The sequence below is a fragment of the Styela clava genome, chromosome 15, assembly GCF_964204865.1.
Source record: "Styela clava chromosome 15, kaStyClav1.hap1.2, whole genome shotgun sequence".
NCBI lineage: Eukaryota > Metazoa > Chordata > Ascidiacea > Stolidobranchia > Styelidae > Styela > Styela clava.
In genome coordinates this window covers 6,131,109-6,154,136 of record NC_135264.1, presented here as the reverse complement: position 1 = coordinate 6,154,136, position 23,028 = coordinate 6,131,109, and the positions used below count along the sequence as shown (strand labels likewise).

Genomic DNA, 23,028 nt, shown 5'->3' with positions numbered 1-23,028 from the left:
TTATGATAATATATAATCTAGTCTGTGTAAATTTTCATGTTGTACCAAAACAAATTGTATTTTTGGGGATTTTATCGCAAATTTTTTTTTTTTCAAGATATTTGTGATTCGTGGTAACGAATTGAATCAACGTGTCTAGTAAATTATTAAAAAAAATATCTGCATTTATATAAATGGTATATATTGATTTTTGTCATCCCTATTCTGGAAGTCCTGTGTCACTCAAAGAAAGTATAGTATAAATTTTTAAGTCAAAAGTGTAAGATTATACTCCATTTTGCTTATAAGGATTGCCATCAAGCTTTCTTTGTTTTATTGGGGGCATTGTCCAACACAGTGGTTCTCAAACTAACAAATAACAGATAGTAAGGCGAAAGTATGTTTTATTTATACAACACATTGAAAATACATATTTGGAACATAAATAATGAAATAAATGATGAAATTTACTAGTGCATTTGTTTTGGCTGGTACGTCTAGTTTCTCCCATTTCACTTTTTCTAGAGAATGTAGGAACAAGTCATACATCAGATGTTGAACTGTGTATGTCTGAAGAAGTCTGACCTTGGTCAGACGAAACATGTTGAACTACGTATGTCTGAAGAAGTCTGACCTTGGTCGGACACAACGTTACAGAAATTATTTGTGTTAGTGTGCAGCAAGACTCTTGAATCACTCTAGCGTGCCATGTTGTCGAATTCTATATTGTTGACCTGAGATCGAATGACTGCTGTCAAACTTAATTCTGCGCATTATTGCGTAGTCATTGATAGTTGACTATGGCAGTTAGGACATTCTTTCACCACATAGTTTAATAATTCATGATTAAAGTAATTTAGAATCATAAATGGTACTGAATTTCGTTTACTTACTACATGTTAATTGTTGGATCTGTGATTTTTCATCTACTAGAGATGGACAAATTGAAAAGTGGTATATTTTTAAAATACTATGCGAGTGTGTGAAATCGATTATAAATTTATGTCTTCATAGCCCAACTATATTTGTCTATGAGTAATCACATGCATTCTGCTTTAAGTAGTTCCTGCATAATAATATGCATTATTATTGATTTTTTTATTTTGTGTGTTTTGCTATTCCCTGCACTATTACATGATAACTGAGGCCACTGGATGAAAATATTCAAAGAGCTTCAACCTTTTTAGATTTGTTTGTTCGAATTCATGTTTATTATTAAGAATGTTATCTGCATCATAGGGATACAAATCTTCAATGCATTTTGAAATGATGTAATCTTATGCCAAGATTGATAAATTTCCTTGATCAATTTCCTTTATTTATATCTAAGCAAATATTTCCACTATGTTTCTACTATAATTTATCAGTAATAGTTAAACTGCAAGTAAACCATTAATTATGTGCCAAATTTGATAAACAATGCTGCTCAGATAAATACTCTTATTCTGGTATAATTGCATCTCATATTCTATCTTTACTAGCGGAATTGTTCTTTACTAATTTTCAAAACAATAATAGGGCGTGGACTGAATGAATTGTATTACCTTTTGAATAATGCCATTTTATAAGGTCATATCCGATCATTTCCTGATGGGTTTCTTCACTGCGTGTGAATATTTCTGGCTTTAGAAATGCAGCGGTTCCTTAGACATAATGGTTTAATAATGTTATGAATATGTCACTTTTTTATGATTTTGGGGAATTATTACTGCAGTTTATCAAACAATGTAAACTTCTTTTCTTAAATAGACCATTTGTTTAAGCACTGTTCATTGAATTGAATTCATTATATTTTCTACATTCTTATAATACAAACTAGCTAGCATTGAAAAAAATATATCATGACCAAAATGTGTTCAAATTCCATTGTCTATGAATGCGAAATTGCCTTACTCGTTTCCCCTGTCATTTCCGATATTTATTATTTGTGTTAACAGTGCATGAAACTGATTTATAATATCTGTTGTACATATTTGTATATAAATGGTCATGTCATATGAGACATCGGCCCGTGGTGGAAGCCAAAAGCGAGAAAAATCAAACACAGGACACAGTAGCGGTGGTGGGAAACAGACGACTCATAAAATTCCACAGGTTCGTGCATTTGTAATAATTTTCATTGATTTATATTTACACTTTTGTCATTGTCTCAGATTATTGCTTTGGGAAAGAATTTAATACTGATCCTTCTTAAGCAATGGTTCGTAACCTTTTTTTGAAGCGACCCAAATTAAAAAAAAATCGTGTGACCCAAGGATATACTCAAATACTAAATGTGTAGTACTTTTATGACTAAAATTGATTGAATAAAATAAAACAATCCGTTTTATATAACAAATATCTCTAAGAATTACTTAAAAAAAAAGAGAAAACTTCGTGTTTGCCATCAGTGAGTTCAATGAACTGCTTTTACTTAGCAAAATGAATATTTCAAATAAAGTTTTTACGCAGTGATACTGTCCACACATACAAGTACGATTGAGCGACACTTCAATACCAAATAGGAAATAAACATGGAATTTACTATAAAATAAAATAGTAACTTTCAAGTTTTTATTGAATAAAGCAAGCGACCCAAGAAATTATTTAGACGATCCATAGATTGAGAAATACTGCTCTAATATATTGAAAATTAAATTTGATAATCAAAATTAATTATCATATTAAATACATTTTTATAGTTTCTCACATTTTTGTTTATGCCCTTGGTATATGAGTGATTCTACGATTAATTTATTTGCTATGTTATTGTTATTTCTCTTTTTATGCCACAGGCCACAGCTGAACAGATGAGAATCGCACAATTAGTCAACGACCAACCGAAGGATGACGACATATTATTATCTAAAAATGTTTCACAGGTAGGCAGAAATATTAAGTAAATAAATAAAAAATAGATATTGCATTCAGGAATTTCCAAATTCAAGCTTGACCATATAAGAATAGGATTTGAATTTTTGTTATTACAGGATCCGTTTTATGTGAACAATGGGAAATTTTTATTGCTATCGAATTTTTCTCGATCATCTATGATCTATTTCTTTTCAGATTGTTGAAGTCACAGGTACCAGTGAAGAAAATGCATTGTTAGCTTTATATGATTCCAGTAATGATCCAATTAGAGCCATTGAATTAATTTTGGAAAGAGGCTCAAAGGGGGAGGTATAGTGCCTAGTTTATCTTAATTGCTCAAATTTCCTTATATTTTTTCCTGTGGCTGTCCACCGATCTCATATTTTTAAAGTAGTGCGGCCCATACATAACTCGAAGTTGAATATATTGATAAATAATTCTTGATTCGTGGACATCTTATCAATATAATTGCAATGATTACATTACATCAGTTATTGGTTGAACTATAAAATAGCATTTTATACTACGCATACCAAAAATAAATTAATATAAATTTACGACTCTCGAAAAAATCTCTCTCCGTCTATTTTAAAAGGTTAATGTTAAATCAATTTATTATGATATATAAATGTATACAGCAATAGTTAAAATTTGTTTTCATCAATTTTGCTCACCATGTAAGTGTGACGTAAAAAGTTACATTTTATGAACAATATTTACAGTTTTACAAAATCAAATGTGGAAAGCAATTAAGCTCTTGCTAAAACTAAATTTATTCGCAATCTCAACAAATTCCTTGAACTCGTTTTTAGCTAAAATGTCAAAACTTGGTTTTAGTTTGTTTGTGGCAGCATCAAGCGGGCCAGATAGAATTACCTAACAGGCAGGAATTGGCCTGCGGGTCATAGTTCGCCTATGTCAGTGTTAACCTATTAAATTTAAATTCATATCAAATCACTTTATAATTATTAATTAGCGAATATGTTAATACGTAACAATCTGGTTTTCACGTATCGTTATAGACGATTCAATTAGTAGTATTTATAATGTGAAATATTTAAAACAAATTTTCGTTCATTTTAACAGGACAGTGGATGGGAAACCGCGGGTCGGAGAAAAAACAGAGGTGGATCGAGTATGACAAGAGGACAAGACACATTTGATGACGAAACGAAAGATGATAAAACAAACGAAAACAGAAGAGAATGGGATGGCGGAGAATCGAGAGGAAGAGGTAGAGGGAACAGACGCGGCGGAAGAGGACGAGGAGGTACCTAATCCATCTAATTTATTCTGCCTTGGGTGAGGTGGGGCCGGGAGGTATAGGATCTAAACCACCTCGCAATCACAATATGGTCATCCGTATTGTAATACTCTAAATCTAAATGCTATTTTTATCAGGACGGAACCAAGACAGGACCAGAACCACAGATGATAATGACAAAGAAAATGAAAATTTTCAAGACAGAGGTCAGAGGAGAGGAAGAGGTCGGGGAAGATCTGGGACAAACAGAGGACGTGGGGGCAGAGGTCGAGGGGGTGGAGCACCAAGACATTATAAGTACAATTCCTTCTAAAGTTTTTTTCATCTTGACCGAAATTGATATTCTCAAAAAAATTTTTCATTTCTCGTTTCAGAAATCAGACATTTGGTTCAAAATATGGTGATGATTCAAATGCAAAAGACTCACTTACAGAACCTGTTGACATGTGGAGAGGAACAAGTAACGAATGTTGGGATATAGAGGTAATCATTATTTTTCTCTGATTCTAGACGCTTCTGTCAAATTTATTCGACTGATTTTGACTGAAAAGAAACAAATCCAGCCTATTGTTTTCTTTTACTGTATTTATAAAATGTACAACGCCTTCGTTCGATACGAGACCTATCGAAAAGCACATACTGATTTGATATTTAGGGTGCAATTAGGAAAAGACTGTAATTATTTTGGATGGTCAAATATTCATTATTTAGCATGATTTTAACACGTAAATCATGCCCCAAATTTGTTGTTTTCTTTTTGATTTGTCATTATTGATTTTATTTTCTAATAAATTTCATTTTTTATATAATATTGAACGTGAAATTGCCAACCATACATTTTTATTTTTATTTTCCTATTTATCACAGGTCGGTACTTGGACAAGTGAAGATGCAAAGAAGCAAAAAGCTCAAAAAGAAAAATCTGATTCATTCGGAGACAATTGGGGAACTGAAAGTTGGAATGATGAAGTAGGTTGCTATGGTTGCACTAATAAACAACATCGTCTGGTTTGACAAATTTTGTCAACTTTGAAGACATTGTTTTTGTTTTTTTCAAATATAGAAACGTGATTAATTTTGATTCTTTTAACTATATCGGGCCACTTTCTAAGGTTTTTCCTATGTTTGATCAGTGATGAACAATAAGTGAATGTTTATCGTGTTTGTTTTTTATAAATCAGACTTTGGTTTACAAATTGTTTAGACTTGAATTAGTTCCTATGTTAACAAACTGCCATATTCTTCGGTGGAGGTTATCTTATCGTATTTTGATGATACAATGGAACCAAATTCGCTTATGTCACATTTTGATGTTTTAGGAAAATTGTAATTTTGTAATTGTTCGATTCTAACGGCCAAACCTTAACATGGACACAAGACACTGTCTAAACACAAAACATAAACTGATACAACTTTGAAACGCAGATCAAAAGATGGGCCCCTTAATCTATATTGACAGAAGATTAAAAAAAATCAATTTTGAAAAATGTAACTTACTCAACTTTTATTATATATTTTCATATAAAACCTTCCATTTTTATAAAGAATGTCGGAAGGACTCTATGTCAGTCGTTCCCGACCTTTTGATGAAGCGACCTAAATTTTTCATAAAGTAAATTTTGCGAAGTCTCGCGACCAAAGGATATACCCAAATACTAAACGCCATGTAGTAAAATTAAATTATGAATATGAAACAATCATTTTGAAGTTATTTTCCCAGAAATCACTTCAAAATGAGAAAGCTTTGTTTTCCACTAGCGAGATGCTGTAAGCTAATAGATGCTGCCAAGTTTTTACGCAGTGATACTTTCCATATATACAATTATTGAGCAAAACCTCAATATCAAATAAATAAAAAACAATAAAATTTCCTAAAATATAAAATCAGTCCCTTTCAAGTTTTTGTTGAAAAAACAAGCGAACCGAAATGATTCACAGGCAATCCAGTCTTGGGTCACGGCTTAAAAGTTGCTCTATGTGATATGAATGCATATTTGCAGAATTGAATTGTAATTGTGTTATATAATTTATGATTTCAAGGACTTCCTGGTAGATAAAATTTTTATATTGAGTCTTCATTAAATTTTACCCAAAATGGCAGATTATCTGATTATTATATCTTTTTACTTTACTGATAAGGGTTTATTTCTATCTAGTTGACGGAGACAAAAGTTTTCCAAGCTCAAAATATCCAACTACCTCCTGTTCAATCTATCACTGGTAATAATAATGCACCTGATGGAGGAGGTCAAAGTTTAATGCAAAGCACTGGTGATAATACAATGACCAATCATTATCCGAGTACAACGCCACAGACTGGAGAAAGAATCGATTTGGGGCTGCTGTTCAAAAAATCTGGTAAATTTTTGACCTAGTTATAGGATAATTGAATGTAATTTAAAAAGACTGTATTTAGTTTTATATATTACCGTAAATTTGAACCTTACTAATATTACAAAATCCAAAGCAATGTCGATTTTAACATTTAAGGTACGATTTGTAGGGTCGGCTTATATGCAAATTTTCATAAATTCACCGTTGTAGGGCTGTTTTTTCTTTCACTTCTTAAACGATGGGTCTCACGCATTCAGGTAACTCGTCAATGCGAGCGGGTGATAATACATCAAGTTATGGAAGCCACAGTGGAATGGGATATGGGAATACTCCTCAATCACATTCTGTTCCTCAACACACTGCACCCAATGTTATTCAGCAGTTACAGCAGCAAGGACAGGTATTCGAGGGTTTTTGTGAAAAGTTATCGACTATTTAGAGTTATCTATATTTTTTTATATCTCGATATAGTCTAGGCTGCACTGATCTATCTTTTCTAGTTTACTAGGAGGTCTTGAAACTGGAAATTTTAATTTATGGATATTGCGCAACATTTTGTGGTCTTGCCAGCTTCCTAGATTCCCAGATCTTTAAAAAGAATTCAGATTTTTAACTCTTTGCAATTCAACTCCCAAACGAGATATTCTCCCCTCGCCAAAAAAAAAACTGAAATATTCAAAGAAAAAGTAAAACAGGTTATCCAATGTACTTAGTGCCAGACATTTGCATACAAATCTGTTCTAATACAAAAGTTTTGTTTATACTCTTTACTGACCAATATCAAGAAGCTTTGTGGGTGACTATAACATCTCTACAAGGCATACCGTATATATATGCACTTACACCAACAGTATAAAAATGTTGCCACACTTAACAATATAATTTTATGAAGCTGAGATTTGTGAGATAATAATAGATTTTTATTCGAACATCGTGGCGCTTGAAAATGCCCTAGGAAACTTCCAAATTGTGCCATTTGAGTGAGGTAATTTACCCCACTTCGACGATCACTCGTTTAATAAAATTGCCAAGTTATTGTGATAAGTTTCCTTCAAATATGGCACCTTGTAAGAAAAAATTAAATGAATCATCATTTTTTTCTAGTCAAACTCACTGTTCAGTGAGAGCAACTCTAGTGCGTCGAGATTATTTTCTGATTATGATCAACGTGGTCAACAGCAACAAACACCTCAACAACCATCTGCTACTGACAGTCTGTTTAAACAAAATGAAGCTTCTGTCGCTGTGGACAGGTACAGCCTTTTTTTTCATTCTGAATATTCAAACTATTTGGACTGGGCAGTCGGATATTGATGTACCACTGTTTGGTTGTTGGTTGATGTCACTAGTTCAGTAACCAGTTACTGAATTTTTATATCCTAACTTTGTGGGTGCTGTTATTTCTCAAGTTTGAGCATGATCAAGTTCGGTCCTAATGTTATTTGTATTTTGACCGTTTCTGATTCTATCATGCAATAGAAATTGAATTTATTATCAAGAATTGAAGGCTTCAGGGCAGCGGGCAGAAGGTTTTGCCTAAGTTGTAGTGTACGCCTCCCACATTTTAATACAAGTTGTTAATGTAGTAGCGCAGTGATTCTCAAAGTGAACAATATTGTGGGGCAAAATAGATAATAGTGATGAAAAGCTTTGAGGGGACGGTATCACAAAAAGTCAGGATTAATTTTACAAAGGATAGGTATACATTTTGGTGCATGTCATGTGGCAAATATCTTAACTTACGAAATAGAAGCATGAATAGTTTCTTTTCAACAATTTATTCGGTAGAAAAAGCATTTTCACTGATGATGTATAGAATGCTCAATGGTTAAAGACTACTGGTAGAAGGTACTTCATCCAAAAAACTCAATCGAATAGCTCAATTCTAAACTTTATTATTTTTATGATTTTTAGTTCTTATTCTCAACTGAATGGTAAACTCGCTGCACACTCGAGTCAACCAAAAAATATTTCATCCTCTTCATCATTCCTCGACTCGTTTAGCGGACTTGGAGGAGCAAGTCAATCCCAATCTGGAATGCTCGGACAACTGGCCGATTTATCGAGCAAGCAAACGTCAATGTCATCTTATTCTCAGGTACGCTGAAGAATTAATTACTTTTTCAATATGAAGATCGTTTTGCCAAAATTATCAAATTTTTTAGGTGAGACAGCAACCAAATACAACTGTCGGGAATCGTGGTGACATGAATAGTTTTTCCCAAGGACAACAGAAACAGGCTACGGATGCTGTGAAAGCTTCGGTTGGTATTTCAAAATTGATTTTATACTTCATGCTAAGGCAAAATTCACAATAAAAATAAGTCCTAAATGCACTTTTTCTTGATATTTTTCCGATTCATTTGCCTTTCCTACTGTTACATGGTGATCATGCCTATTTTATATTTTTTCTTCGTCATCACTGTAGTGTTAGAACTAATCATGGGATGAATACTGTTATCATGACAATTTTGGAATAAAGTTTTCCGAGTCTTACGCAGACTGATAAAGATTTCTGCGCTTATTTTCTCCTATTTTTTCTTCGAATTTAGTTGGGAATTCCTATTGGTGGAAGTCAGTCATCCATGAGACATGGTCCTGGGCAAGTTCAGTCAAATGTAGCAGAAATGCAGAATCAAGGCTCGTTGAAAGACGAGTCACATCTTTCCTTTGGTTCACCTTTGCCCCCTCAGATTAACCAACAGAGCAAGCAACAAAGAAAGAAAATGCCATCTCTACCACCAAAGGTTGTAAGACATTTTAGAAATTCGCAAGTCTGTCTCTCTGGTGAATTTTTTTTTAAATAATAAAATGTTTTTTTCAGATTCCTGCTTCGGCTGTAGAGATGCCTGGAAACAGTGCGTACAATACGCAGTTTTCTCTACAATTTGGTGCGGACGATTCTGCCCCACCTATGGATCCTTCGTCGTTGTCATCTTCAGGGTTTGACGTCGGAATGCCACATAATGGGGGATCACAGAATATAATGGCACAGCAAAGAAGCTTATTCATGAATAAGTGAGTGTTTAGGCGATTTTTGTTCTTTGTTTCCAAACTTTTATTTTTTTCTCTGACATCTTGTTCTTTTATATTTTGAATAAATATTATTCTGAAACGGATTCAATTGTGAGACAAATGTTCCTTTATGGCCACTATTTGAAACTGGATTACTTTTCTAGGCTAAAACCTTCACTAACCTTCTATACAATTGCGTATTGGAATAGGGAACTAAATTGTTCAAAAAACCCAACAGAAAATAAAGATATAATGTTCGATGCGATACAAATCCAAAGAAATTTATACACTAAAAAGCTATCTAAAGAGTACTTCATTGTATATTCGCACATAAACTGCTCACAAACAAATTTGAATTTTTTTTGCTATATTTTTATCGTTTCATGCAAAAAATTAAAAAGCGGGGCAGAATTTTCAGCCGATTCGCGAGCAATATAAAAGCAGATTATGGTGATAAAAATTTTGTCTATTCAATTCTGAGATGTCTGATTTTTTGCCGACATTGTTGCAGTAATGGAATAAACTAAATCATCAATAAAATTAATTGATTTAGTTTATTCCATTACTGCATACTCTTATGTTTATCTGTACTTGAGATTCTAACCTGTTCAACTTTTTTTAATTCAGTGATGTTTCATCAGAGAAGCAACAGACCAATCATCTTTCATCAAGTGTTCCAGACCAATCCTTGTTCAGTCAGTCAGCACAACAGGTATACTTATCTTTAGTTGATATTTGCAACCATTTAGATAAAATTGACTGCTTGATTGCTGTTTCTATTAGAGGCACTGCATAGAATAATACTGATTTAGGTACTCTGGAAAGATTCCAGTTCCTAATGGAGTATCTCCTTACCTACGGTTAACTATCAGGTGAATGCTGGTTCAGGGCCATGTTCGATCGAGCTAATACCAGGTTAAAAGCTCTTAGTTTTAATCATGGTACATTTCAGATGACACCTACAAAGAATGAAATGCAACGGAATCAAGAAAATGTTATGATGCCACCTGGCAATAGAATGGTAGAATGTAAGTGCTTAGTTAATTCAAGGTATTAAATATTTAAAATCTATTTCAACTATTGGGTGCCTCTGTCCAACTATTGGGGTGACGTGACCCCGGGTAGAAAAATTTCTTTTCTAACCAATTATCTATGCCTGCAAATGTACGTCGAATTCAAAATACAGGTGTTCACAAATAAACAGAACCCATACATTCTCAATTACTTGTGCACAAATAAGTAATTTTTATTTAACAATGGGATTTCAGTTTGTGTATGATTTTATCTAAAAATTTCAGTAATTGCTTTGCATAAAAGTTATGTTCTCTCTAGGACAGTGGTTTTCGAACTTTTCAAGTCACGCATGCACCTTTTCTACTATTTATCAAGTCTCGCGTCCCACCTCAAAAATTAGCTGCAAAAAACAGATAGTAAGGTGAATGTTAACGCCCCCTCACAAAACGTCCCCGCAAATACCTCCCCATAGTTTGAGAACCTCACTGCTCCAGAATATTTCAAATGTCTTGGGTTCTGTTTTTTTTTACGCCACTCCGTATTGTTTTGACTTTCTGATGAGTACAAGTCATCCAAGTTCACCAACACACCAATGGTTATGCTTGCTGCAGTCAACGATTATTTTATCTCTACCAACTGATATCATTATAATGGAGAGTTTTTTTAAATTGCGAGTATATTGAGTATATCTTTTATTTTTTTCTGCTTTTAGCCTCAACTGTTACTGGTACTTCTGCACTGGACGCACCGACGCGTGCACCACCTGGTTTAACAATTCCTGCTTCTGCATCTTCTGCACTTTCCTCTCTCAATGCAGGAGGCGGTGGCCATGTTGGATCTGGTCGTCATGGAAATGATCTTGGGTCAGCGTATAACGCTCCAAATGATCATATGGCTTCTGGAAGATCTTTGGATTCCTCTTTAAATCAAGTTTCAAGGTAGGAATTTATCACATCTATCTCCTTGTTTATTTTTGTAACAATTACAAATCAGCAATAAGTTAACAATAACGTAGCAATTGGAACTTATGCCATCGCACAGACATTTGTTTCGCTCAGCCAGATATTTAACTGAGGTTGTAAACATTTCCTTTTTTGGTAGTTTTGCTTGGTATTTTTCAGTTTTTAGTTGTTGTGTTTCCAAAAAATAGTTGTAAATCAAATAACTTAATTGTCATTGTGTCTTCTTTAGGAAGGACTTTAGGAGGACCTTTAGCTTAGTTGCAATAATCAAAAATTGATACCGCAAACTAGGGCTGGGCAAAATATTCGAATACCGAATAGCGAATCGAATATTAAATTATTCGAATGGCATTTTACTATTCGAATATCGGGTACCACGTGATCTGCGTCGCTTCACTTGGACACAGAACGTCTGTGAACCGATCGTGAATTGCGCGAGAATTCACCTACAAGCTCGCTAACAGACAAAAGCGACAAATTTGAAAAATCGTCTTTACGTTGTGGTGTTATTTGTTTTATTTGCGTTTCGATCGTTCATTTCAATTCCCTATGTTGCACAAAGAGGTACCGACACCGTTCCCTAAATTTAGAAACGTTAAATCAGATGAGGTATTTAAAATAAATATTCCAGATTTTAAACTCCGTATGATTGGCGGCACGTGATTAGCTGTTTCATGCATGAACCAAACATAAATTTGTTTAACGAAAATTAAAAGTTTAATTAACTTCTGCGTGAAACCATACATAGTATACCACGAACAAGCTATGACCAGAAAAGAAATGGCAGGACATAGTTCTTTTAATGTACTTTCAAATAATTCTTTAGTGATCCCTTTCATTCTTGACCAAATAATGTTTCGAAAGTGTAAACATTTCACTCGGGCATGCATGGCGGGTGGAGTGTAGAAATCGTGAACAGGAGTATGGCGTAAAATCAATCGTGAATTTCGATGTAACAACGCGCACTGTCTCGTTTACGAATTATTGTATCGTCGGAAATGATTACATTCGTTATATTTTGAGCATTTTTGCACTAATAAATAGGGCATTATCAAAATTGTCAAGAGAAGTAAAAGTGAATTCGCTAATTCCGTAAATAAAATTGTGAATTACTCGGTAACGATATTAGCTATAATGATCGCGCGGTTTGTTGAAAGAAAACGTCGGAACTTGCAAGAGTTAGAGTTAGTTATAATTAGCACCTGGCCATCTATTAGGCACAAAAGTACAAAAGTGCAATTTTTTTCAGCATTAGGTCGCATATGTAAATTATTATTCAAGAAGCGCTGTTTATTAACGTCATCTCGTCATATGGCCACGTAGAAATGCCTTTATTGCCGAATTATTTAGTCACTATTTTAAATCAACATTCGGGATTGACGCAATCGCAGCTCTGCGAGGTTTATCTGCAAAGTAACATGGACACCATAGAAAAGCATAGCAAAGTTAATTAAGGTATTGTCTTAATAAATATCTGCATCCCGGTATCGATAATAATATCACCGTTCGCTTAATGTGATGGTAAATTTGCAAACGTTGATAAGTAATATGAAAGCCAACGCAAATGATAAAAATTAGAATAATATCAATTTGGGTTTTTACATCAATCCTTAATGGTTTTACAGCTGTTGCCGACGTGAACGCACGGGTAAACCCGAAATATGAACGTCGATGTCTGCCGACCCGAAAGAATTAATACTTGCAAATAACAGAAAGGGTGGTATTATAGATTATATATCACCGCAAAAACGGTCAGGGTGACAAAAACAATCAGCGATTATGACGAAATTAACCAGTGAAAAAACGCTTTGTAGCCGAATTTTCAATGTCTTTATTAATTTCCAAAGGGAGTATCGACCGACGTTGTAGACCTCCTGTTGTGTATAAAAAATATTCGTTATACGACTATTCGGTATTCGTTAAAAATATTCGAACTATTCGATTCGAAAAAAATATTCGATTTTGCCCACCCCTACCGCAAACGCTGCGGTGGACTGACCTGAAATTAGGTATAAGTAACTATAAGCGGCACGTTTATTGTTTTGAATAAAAATGATAGTTTTGAACATGCGAGCCAGTTTGTAAGTGCCAACTCTCCAAAGCTCTCAAAATCAGCATTGAAAATTAAAGTGTAGGGAAAATCTTTCAGGGGTCAAAGGTCGGGAAAACTGATTAAATTAATTTAATTTTTCAGTTTGAGTTCCAGCTTTTCCCAAGTTCATTCGTACTATTCAACGACGCCGTCTGGTTCACAAAAGCCGGGTCAACAAATTCAGTCGGAGCTTTCCTCTGGTAATGGCGTAGTTTCTTGTCATTCTTACGACTTAATAGATGCCATTCTTGAAGACGAGATATAATAGTATGTTAGCATGTGCTGTTTGAATCAGCTCAGGCAAATCAGGCGAATTGAGAAAAGATGACTTGCAACCTATTAATCCATATTTTAGAATAGTTTAGTTTAGTTCCATTATATTTACTATTCTGATGATTATTGAATTTGTGATATCAATCAATTTAACAAAGTTTAAGGTACTCCTGAAGTATGCGCACCAAGATGTTGCATAACCTGAACCCTAACCTGGTACACAACCTGAGTTCAGGTTGTGCGCCATCTTGGTGCGCATACTTCGGGAGGTCCAAATTTAATGTGCGGAGAGGTACACAGGTATTTGTCATGAGGCCCTGACTAAACACATTTGGGAACCTTTAAAGGCTCGTGGCCCCGTTTCAGAGGCTTTTGGCACTTATGGCCCCCGTTTATCATTCTAGTGGTATTTATATTATAGGGTTATTTTATTTTGATTGGTAGATTCCAAATTCCATTATGTTCAAACCATCCATGCTCAACAAAATGAGAATACTCGGTGAAATAACCTTATCAAGCACTGAAACTAGGGAGAACGAGATGTTTTCTTGTGAAGTGAAAAGTAAATTGATTTTTGCACCTGGCATTGTGGCCCCCATCCACCTGCTCTGTGGCCCTCGGTTGGAAACTGTTAGTATATACATAGTCACCTTTATTCCTACTACAGCATTTTTGCATTATACACATACTGATACGCTAGCAAAATTTCTCGAAAGGATAGGGTGTTGGACTCGCGTAAACTCAAAATTTTGTAAACTTCAATATATATGAGGTCATCGCCCCTCTTCTCCACTCTGAGATGATAGTAATATACCATTTCTTTTAGATGTAAATATTCTAAATAAATGTTTTCTTCTTGAATTTAAGGTCGTAGTCTGCATTCTCCTGTTCCTTCATCCAGCTTGCCAGGGAGTCTGCAATCCTCTCCTATGCCCAAAATGATGCAAATGTCTGGCAACACTCCTGTAAAAGATCCAAATTCCAATATGGAGGTAGATTACGACTTATCTGTTTGTACAACTAAAAATGCAATATCTTTGTTTATATCTGTACCTTTTATGTCTTAACCCAGGGGTGTGCAACCTTTGATACAGGAGGGTCAGATACAAATAACTGGGTGAAACCGTGGGACGTACCTTTATATAACAAAGGATTTCTAGTAGTGGCAGACGCAAAAATTTTGGTTATTGATCTGATTGATTTTGGTGTTTTGTTCCCTTTGCACAAGATAGCTGTTAGGACATTGTAATGTCATAGGCATAGATAATAAATTGGACTCTGGTATATGTTTCGCAACGCAAAGGGATGGGAATTCCTAGTGGGCTGCACATTTCAAAATTGGCACTTCTCGGCGGTCCGCACAATTTTTCCTTGGCGGCCGCAGGTTACACACCCCTGTTCTAAGCGATTGGTGCGACATTACCACTTTTTTCATCTTGTTGGAAATAGACTGCCGGTACATTCTGGATACTAATGGTAGATACTATATGTAATTATTGATAGGGGATTTGTTGGTGTTGTGGCCTCCGCGTCGTACAAACTATAGTATCTTATTGCCTAGCAGTGACTTCTCATGTAGACCCATGTTCAATGCAAAGGGCTTATAAATATGATGTATAATTTCTTAGATAAATGAAACGGAAGCAATTATTTTATTGTTGTTACAGTCTGCAGTCACTTCTCTGTCAAACATGTCGTCATTGGCAACAAGCTTATCTCAAGTTAGCATCGCGTCACCTGCTGCGCAGCAGCACCATCATCATGGCACTGGGCCATCCGCTATCAATCAGTCTTCAATGTTGTCATCAGCTTTGTCGACTGCCGTTAGTACTGCCATGCCATATTCCGCGTCATCACTTTCAACATCAGTAAGTCGCGGATTATCAGATTCCATTTCGTCTGGTACATCGATGGGAAAAAGTGGTTACGACGCAACACAGGATTCCATGTCGTCGTTCAGTTCGTCATACACTTCAACGCCATCGAGTGTTCCATCTTCCGCAATGCTAACACAGTCGCAACAGTCTGTTCCGTCGCAAACGCCTTCAACAGTCACCACGATTGCAAACATGCAGGCATCTGGTTACAACGCACAAACGACGTCAACTCTTTCTTCAAGCACTTTGGGCGGATTTGGTAAGATATTTACACTTTGCTTATTACAAAACATTCATTTAAAAAACATTTTTTTATTGTCTTTTTTTTTTAAATCAGCGACTGCGAAAATGCCGCATCCAATAACGAACAAGGCTCCTGTTAATATGCCTCCTGGTGTCACAACTCCAATTCTACCGAGTCAATATGGAATCCCAATGGCAGGGCTTATGCCTTATACTGTGAGTAAAAGCAGTTTGTTTTTTGAAATTTCTGTTTACTCAGTGAATCCTTTCAGTCAATATTTTCAATGACATAATTCATCCCTTTTTGAGTTGATCAGTTGTAGGATTTGGAGTTTTTTGAAGATATGTTCTGCCGTTAGTCCGTTCTTCCATTAGACCAGTGGTTCTCAAACTTCTTAGATTTGTCATTTCTCGCGCCTCACCTCGATAATAACTAGCTAACATTAAGTTACAAATAACAGGCAGTAAGGCGAAAGTATGTTTAATTCAAAAAACACGTTGAAAATACTTTGCTGGAACGTAAGAATTCAAAATGAATAGCTTCACGACCCTTCAAAAAATTGCCTTTCGTCACCCCCTTGTGAGGCCTGCCCCACCATTCGAGGCCTACTGTTTTAGACATTAGACTACCATTGAAAATGGGTATCATGCGCCACAACTGACGATGACGACTAGCAATATATTCACATTTCAAAAGTTATGTGTCAGATTTATGTTGATATTGTCATAATAGAAACGTAGTTTACGTTGTGGCATACTTTAGTGAATATTACGTTTAAATTGTTCTTATTACCTATCGATCTTAAGATCGGTAAGTATGTTGATAGGTATTTGTCTGTCTGTCTGTATGTCGGTTAGATGAACGTGATATTTCACGAAGGCGAAGTTGAATCTGCTCCAAATTTTGCATGTGCATCCATCATATCTCGGACCAGAAGCCTATTGATTTTGAATGAATTATGTTGTATAATTAGCGGGTTATTAATTAATTAGTGATGGAACACGCGGTGTCACTATAGAGTCATGAATCGGAACCGCAGTTTCGATCGATAAGTCTTCGGTCTTCGACCGATATTCTCGTATTACATTCTTGTATTGTTATAGGGCTATTACTCCTGTTTTCTGAAATGAACAAACCTGTTGTTAGTAGAGGTGGGCCGGGATTCGGATCCGGACTCGAATTCAAATCCAGCCATTTTTTGGACTCGGATTCGATTTCGAGTCCACGTCATTTTTACTGAGTCTATAATCAATTCTGTTTTTACTAATTTGCGCCTATGTTTGTACTTTTACCTCTATAAATCTCAGTACATACCATGACTCATTAAAATTCAAGGTTAGATCTGTAACAATATTCCTCGTATGTAATATTAATAAAAACGAAGACAGATATCCAGATGTTATATCGTATGTTGAAAACTATTGATCGCTTATAACAATGATGTCGCGTCAGTCGCCTTCAAACTATTTATCTTTTTTGGTATACATGTGAACATTAAACTATGTGTTAGCGCAAATTTTTAAGTTTTCTATTCGCTTAAAAATGAAACATGCTCTGGATCAACCCAAGGGGTAATTTCATCAATATCTCTTTTAAATTGAGTTTATTATGTGCAATCTTTTCCCTACAAACGGATAAATCGAAAGCATGTAGAATTTTAGAACTTTTACGTGAATTACTAAATTGCAAGCAGATGTACCTCATTGTATTGATGAATGGCATCTCTCTACCATTTGTGATTGCGACCTAGTAAGTTTACAGCTAGAAGTATCTGGAATTATGGGGAATTATCTGGAATTATGGGAATTATGCGGATTTGTCAAATCTCTGTAATGCAGGACTCGTCCCATCCCTAGTTGTTAGTGAGTTCGATACAAAAGCTCAAATTTTTGAATTCAATCACCTATTATAAAATATGAATTATAGCTTTATATTTGGTGAAATTTAATTAATTTACGTTCATCCATTTGTTTATGGCTCATATACAGTGCTACATTATGTTTGTATACCTTATATATACTAATACTTTGTGTTTTCTAATAGCCGGATATGCAGTATGGATACGACCAATTACTCCTGGCTCAATCTAGAGTTATAAATCCACTGGTGAGAATGATTTTATAAATTTTCCTTTTACAAATTACTCTGTGATTTTCTCTTTCTCACACAAATTTTTCTTTCTAAAGCAAAACTATTACGATATGCACTTCCACAACAATACACAAAACGCAGCTGTGAATGGACGGGACTCGACTGCGCAAGTGTCATCTGGTCAAAGGTTAGTTTTCATATATATTTAAATTTAAACCAATCATATTCAAGGGTAGGCTTGCATATATTTAAACAAAATAAATTCTCTAATTGCGACTAAATCGCTAATAATGAAATTCTCATCAATACCATAAAATGCAACACATGATATTAGTATTATTCAAATTAGGAAATGAATTTAGACTGACTGAACAAATTGAAATGGACAGGCTACTTTCTGATCCAAATTCTTCTCAAACCTACTCAAAGACACATTTTTATTACAAATCTTGTTGCAAGACTTGCTAAAAAATAGGTTTTGTGTATAGGTTGTAAGTAAGGATTTACATAACTTACATAAAATTTTCATTTTTACAGTAAATACAATAGAGAGCCGTCAAGTCCGACGCCTACGGCCTCCCAACTGCAAAACCTGTCTGGATCAATGGGATCGGGATTGTCTCAACACAATTCCTCAGTTTCACAGCAGAGTACGCAGTTGAAGGGTGCGACAATCCATGGTTTAATTATTTATTATTATTCTTTGAAACTTATGTCAATTCTCTTTTAAGTAATTTAAGCGTTTTCTGAAAAGCTGACCAGTCTTTATTTCACACATGAGCGATTATTTTGTATGGTGCTGACATATGACCCTTTCCATGCCCTAATTATAAATTTATATTAGCCCTGGCAGGCTAAACCCCACCCCCAAAGTGAATTGAAGTCACCAATTCACAACAAAAATGATAGACACGGCACAAAGCGAAATCTTTCTTTGTGTGGCATGAATATTTATCTAGGTGCAGCTAGACTCCTCATTCATAGACTCATGACTAAACAGCTACACAGCGAGAGCCGTAAAACAACCGGACATTTTTTTGGTCCACTTTTTTTTCCAATTCATCTTTACTCCAATTTACTGCCTTCTACGACCTAATGGAAAACCATGATACAGAAATCAATAAAGATTTGTTTTTCCCAATATATAGGTTCTCAGACAGCTGGTCATCATTCAGCTCAACAGCAGCAGCAATTTGTTGGTGCAGCAATGCCGGCATACGCAGGTTACAGTAGTCTTGCCGCTCCATATTATGGTCTTGGGATGCCCAACACTGCTGGATTCCAGTATCCTCCGACTATGTTTGCTGCTGCCATGCACCAAGCTCCAAAACATTCTGTTAATACCACGACTGGATTTCAGCAACCGACTACTGGTTTCGGTCACTCGTATTCAAATGGTGAGTTGATGACAGCTTTAATAAAAATTCGAGTGCGCTTGGAAAATATATTGTCACAGTCGAACAAAACTAGTTTATATCATATTTTGAGGTTTTGTCAAAATCGCATTTTGGAGCAAGCTACAAACCTACAACAAGTGCAGTTATGAAACTCAGACTGAAAGAAATCAATAAAAGTTCATTTCTGATAAATGTGTCAAAAGCTAGTTTGTTTTCACTGTGCCGATCTGTTTTAAAATGCGATATGCATACTATGAATTTTATTTTTCCAAGCATATCACTTTCCATAATTACTGCTTATTTGGAGCAGCGTTACTCAAACTTTATATCCCTGAACACCTATGCTTTTTATCTCGCCTCGTGGATCACCAAGAAAATAGAAGGTAAAAATGGTAAATTTAGGCCGACTGTTAACGATATTGAACGAAAGGCTAATCTAGTGCTTTAATTCAAGATATGAAATATTTTAACTTGACAAGCAATAATGCCTTGAGTAGTGAAAAATAGTTTTGACTGTGTTGTACATTTTGTTGTTTTCGAGCACTTACTTTGGTATACAGCTTTTCTATTCAAATATGAAATAAACATTTATTTTAAGATTTGGTTTTTAAAGATTTCTTGTTAACATACACTTTCTTTTTAGCTACGATCACGTCTTCAAGTGGATTACAAGATTTACAAGGATCAAATTATTCAAAAACTCATGCGGTAAGTCTTCAAAATTTACGTATCATGATTTATTTTGTTTCAAGTACTGTTATCTTAATTTTATTTTGTTCTTTCTTATTTCTAGTCTGCTTTCGAAAAGCAACAAGGATATCACCAACATACGAATACACCCCCTCCTTTCAATTTACAGGTATGCCTTATTTGTATGATGTATTTTATTAAAAATTTATATAAAAATATTGAAAAAATTTCTCGTTTAATTTTCTAATTCATATAAGTAACTCACTATCAACTTGAAATTATTCAGGCGATCACTGCTGCTGTGGCAGCTGGCGGAGGTGCAACTACTGGAGGAGGAGCTCCTGGTCTCAGTCCGTACGGAACAGCTCCTTACATGACAATGTTACAGCCTCATCAAGCTTCTCAGCAGCAGGCTATTCATTTGTTGCAACAGCAGCACCAGGATGCAACTGGGGGGCAGCCGATTGGTTCGCAACGAAACTTGGTAAGAAAAATATTATTATTGTCAAATAATGTTGTGTTGTTATTGAGGAATTGTCAGGGATTGCAAAATGTTTCATTTTAACCTTGCTTATATCAGGAATAAACCTAATATATTACATATAAAGGGTTTTAAAATAAAAAGGCGAATGCAGAAAATTTTGAAAAAATTATTATTTTAAAATTTAACAAAAAATAGTTTAGATAACCTTGCAATCAGGTACCAAAATAAAATTCTAGGTGACAGATTCCAATGAACGCAAAAGCTTCAATTTAGCACTCAATTTTTAGTATTTCATTTGAAATGTTGAGTTTCTAACATTCATATTATCGTTTAGGAAAGGGTATCAATTATTGTATATGGAAGCCTCATTGTTCAAAATTCATGTCTTGTTTTCAGGGTTCCAACTCATTGGTGAAGTCAGCAAACAAGCAAAGTGCTTACGGCAATGTTGCTTCAGGATACTGGGGAAACTAGTATCACAAATTCATGTCCATCTTGCTAGATTTAAACGTGAATGAATTAAAAATTTCGTCTCAACCATTTGAGGACAATTTTTCGACTTGATATGATGTTTTACACTAAAAATGAAAAATATTTTGTGAATATTTCACACGCAAAGTTAATTTTTTGTTTCTTGAATCGGAGCGCTCATTGGAGTTCTCTTTTTTATACTCTCATGTGTGCGTGTAATGAATAAAAATATGTTTTCTAGCGTTGTTTAGTCCCTTGTCTTCTTATCCTTGACCGCTACTCTATTTGATGTGTGGTGCATTTAATCATTTGTAAATTGAATTGTATTTTGTGAATTTTCATGTCGCGTACGCAAGCTACTTGATTTTCGATCTCTTTGCGAATTGTAGTTGCTGTGAATTTTTTTATTCGTCTATTTAACTTTTTTTCAATAGTTAACTTGGGTTTGAGAGTTCATAACTGGCTGCTCAATTATTTTGGAAATTTTGGAATTGCTTAAATATGAGCCTTGGAAATTAATCTTTGATTGTACAAAATTGATTTTATATGATACGAAAATTTATGTCAAATTTGCAAATTTCTGGATAGTAAAAAGTTTTGTACCAACTACAAAATGCCTATTTCACCACTTCTTCGTGTATAATCCAACTTTGCTTTTTTGTTCCTACTGAGCATTTTCAGTTGATGGACTTTGCATTTCATTATGCCTGTTGTACATACCCATGAACGTAGATATCAGTGGCTAATTGCGTTACCATACTACTAAAACAGTATAGGTGAAGAAGGCCATTTTGCGTCGTATTGTTCCGCACAATAGCACCTTAATGTTAGATTGTCATCCCTGCGTTATGAAGCATGGTTGAATAAAAGGTGAAGTTGCGCCATATTCTGTGAATAAAATCAAAATCTTCATATTGTGTATTGTGGGACTTTTGCGGTGCCCAGTAGTCAGTATACATCACATAGGATTTTTATGATCAGCTGAAATCTTATATAGTCCTACACTCGGTATGTATGCAAAGTTGCTGTCAGTATGTCTAAGATTTTGTTAACATGAACGGGAAAACTCGTTTTATTTCATAAAGATCCATATGCGAAATTAGTAATCTTTAATGAAACAGTGATTCAAATTATCTCGCACACTGGCATAAAAAAGCAAGCCATATGGTGGAGTGGAAGATAGAATTTCCAGAGGGAGGTCGATTGTGCGTAGCTTTATACGCCCTTTTAGATGATACATGCGTTGGAAGCGGCTAAGCTTTGATCCGCTGCAAAGTGTAATGCGCTAAAGGTGACAGTGAAAATCTAACTGAGGCATATATGTGTCTAGTTTAAAAGTGTATACCACCTTGTGTGAGAGAGCTTTATTTTTTGTCAACCAAAATGAAATACCAGTCATCACAATAATAAGTAATAAATTAGTTTGGTATAGACAGGAGGGAGTGATACGATCAGACGGTCATCAAAATCAATTGTTGATTCGCGTTTACGATATAATAAGAACTAAGGTTGGGGGATGTCAAGACTAAATTTGGAATTTTCACTACTTTACTTTTTTAAAGTAGGCTATTACTTTTCATTTCTACATTTATGTGCTAGGTGACGGAGATCTGAAAAAGTAGGTATAGTCTCTGATGTAGGCATAATAATTTTATTGTTATTTTCAAATTTTATTGGTGTTATTGGAGATTCCATGAAAAACATCAAATGCGTGTATGACCAACATGGTGAGCTCGATAAAGAAGACTCGCTTGCCGAAATTTGTAGGTTTTGAATTTATAAGTCGCAACAATGATATGGAACGCTTCTATAGTGACGATCATATTTATATTAAATGTACATAGCATGAAGATTGTATGATACATTATGGACATGTCCCCGTGCGTGTTGTACACAGAGAAATGTGGTAACTCTGCATTTGGTGGAATCACCTAACTACACACCTAACGAGCCATGTAATAACTTATAGTTGAAAACTTTTAAACATA

At 34.9% G+C, this 23,028-nt stretch overlaps 1 protein-coding gene across 2 annotated transcripts; it reads left to right on the top strand.

The window, feature by feature from the left end:
- The first annotated feature begins 1,903 nt into the window (after positions 1-1,903).
- Positions 1,904-21,952, top strand: LOC120333750 (uncharacterized). Of its 2 annotated transcripts, none has more exons than XM_039401105.2 (29): positions 1,904-2,073; positions 2,754-2,840; positions 3,028-3,141; positions 3,919-4,102; positions 4,234-4,393; positions 4,471-4,579; positions 4,964-5,065; positions 6,253-6,454; positions 6,688-6,830; positions 7,535-7,683; positions 8,345-8,528; positions 8,596-8,694; positions 8,983-9,177; positions 9,255-9,448; positions 10,073-10,157; positions 10,398-10,473; positions 11,172-11,397; positions 13,616-13,713; positions 14,654-14,778; positions 15,454-15,922; positions 16,001-16,122; positions 17,951-18,013; positions 18,094-18,185; positions 18,536-18,663; positions 19,147-19,395; positions 20,039-20,103; positions 20,189-20,254; positions 20,372-20,569; positions 20,966-21,952. In XM_039401105.2, the coding sequence occupies exons 1-29, from the start codon at positions 1,963-1,965 to the stop codon at positions 21,041-21,043; spliced, it is 4,173 nt and encodes a 1,390-aa protein (XP_039257039.2). In that variant the 5' UTR covers positions 1,904-1,962; the 3' UTR covers positions 21,044-21,952. The 2 variants fall into 2 exon arrangements, with proteins under 2 accessions (XP_039257039.2, XP_039257038.2); XM_039401104.2 differs by having other exon boundaries at positions 18,536-18,678.
- The last annotated feature ends 1,076 nt before the right edge of the window (positions 21,953-23,028 follow it).

Excerpts from the sequence above, each read along its gene's own strand:
- LOC120333750 (XM_039401104.2), top strand. The coding sequence starts at position 1,963 with ATGGTCATGTCATATGAGACATCGGCCCGTGGTGGAAGCCAAAAGCGA. Across the intron at positions 9,178-9,254 it reads TGCCATCTCTACCACCAAAG|ATTCCTGCTTCGGCTGTAGA; the intron begins GTTGTAAGACAT and ends TGTTTTTTTCAG. Across the intron at positions 20,570-20,965 it reads TTGGTTCGCAACGAAACTTG|GGTTCCAACTCATTGGTGAA; the intron begins GTAAGAAAAATA and ends TCTTGTTTTCAG.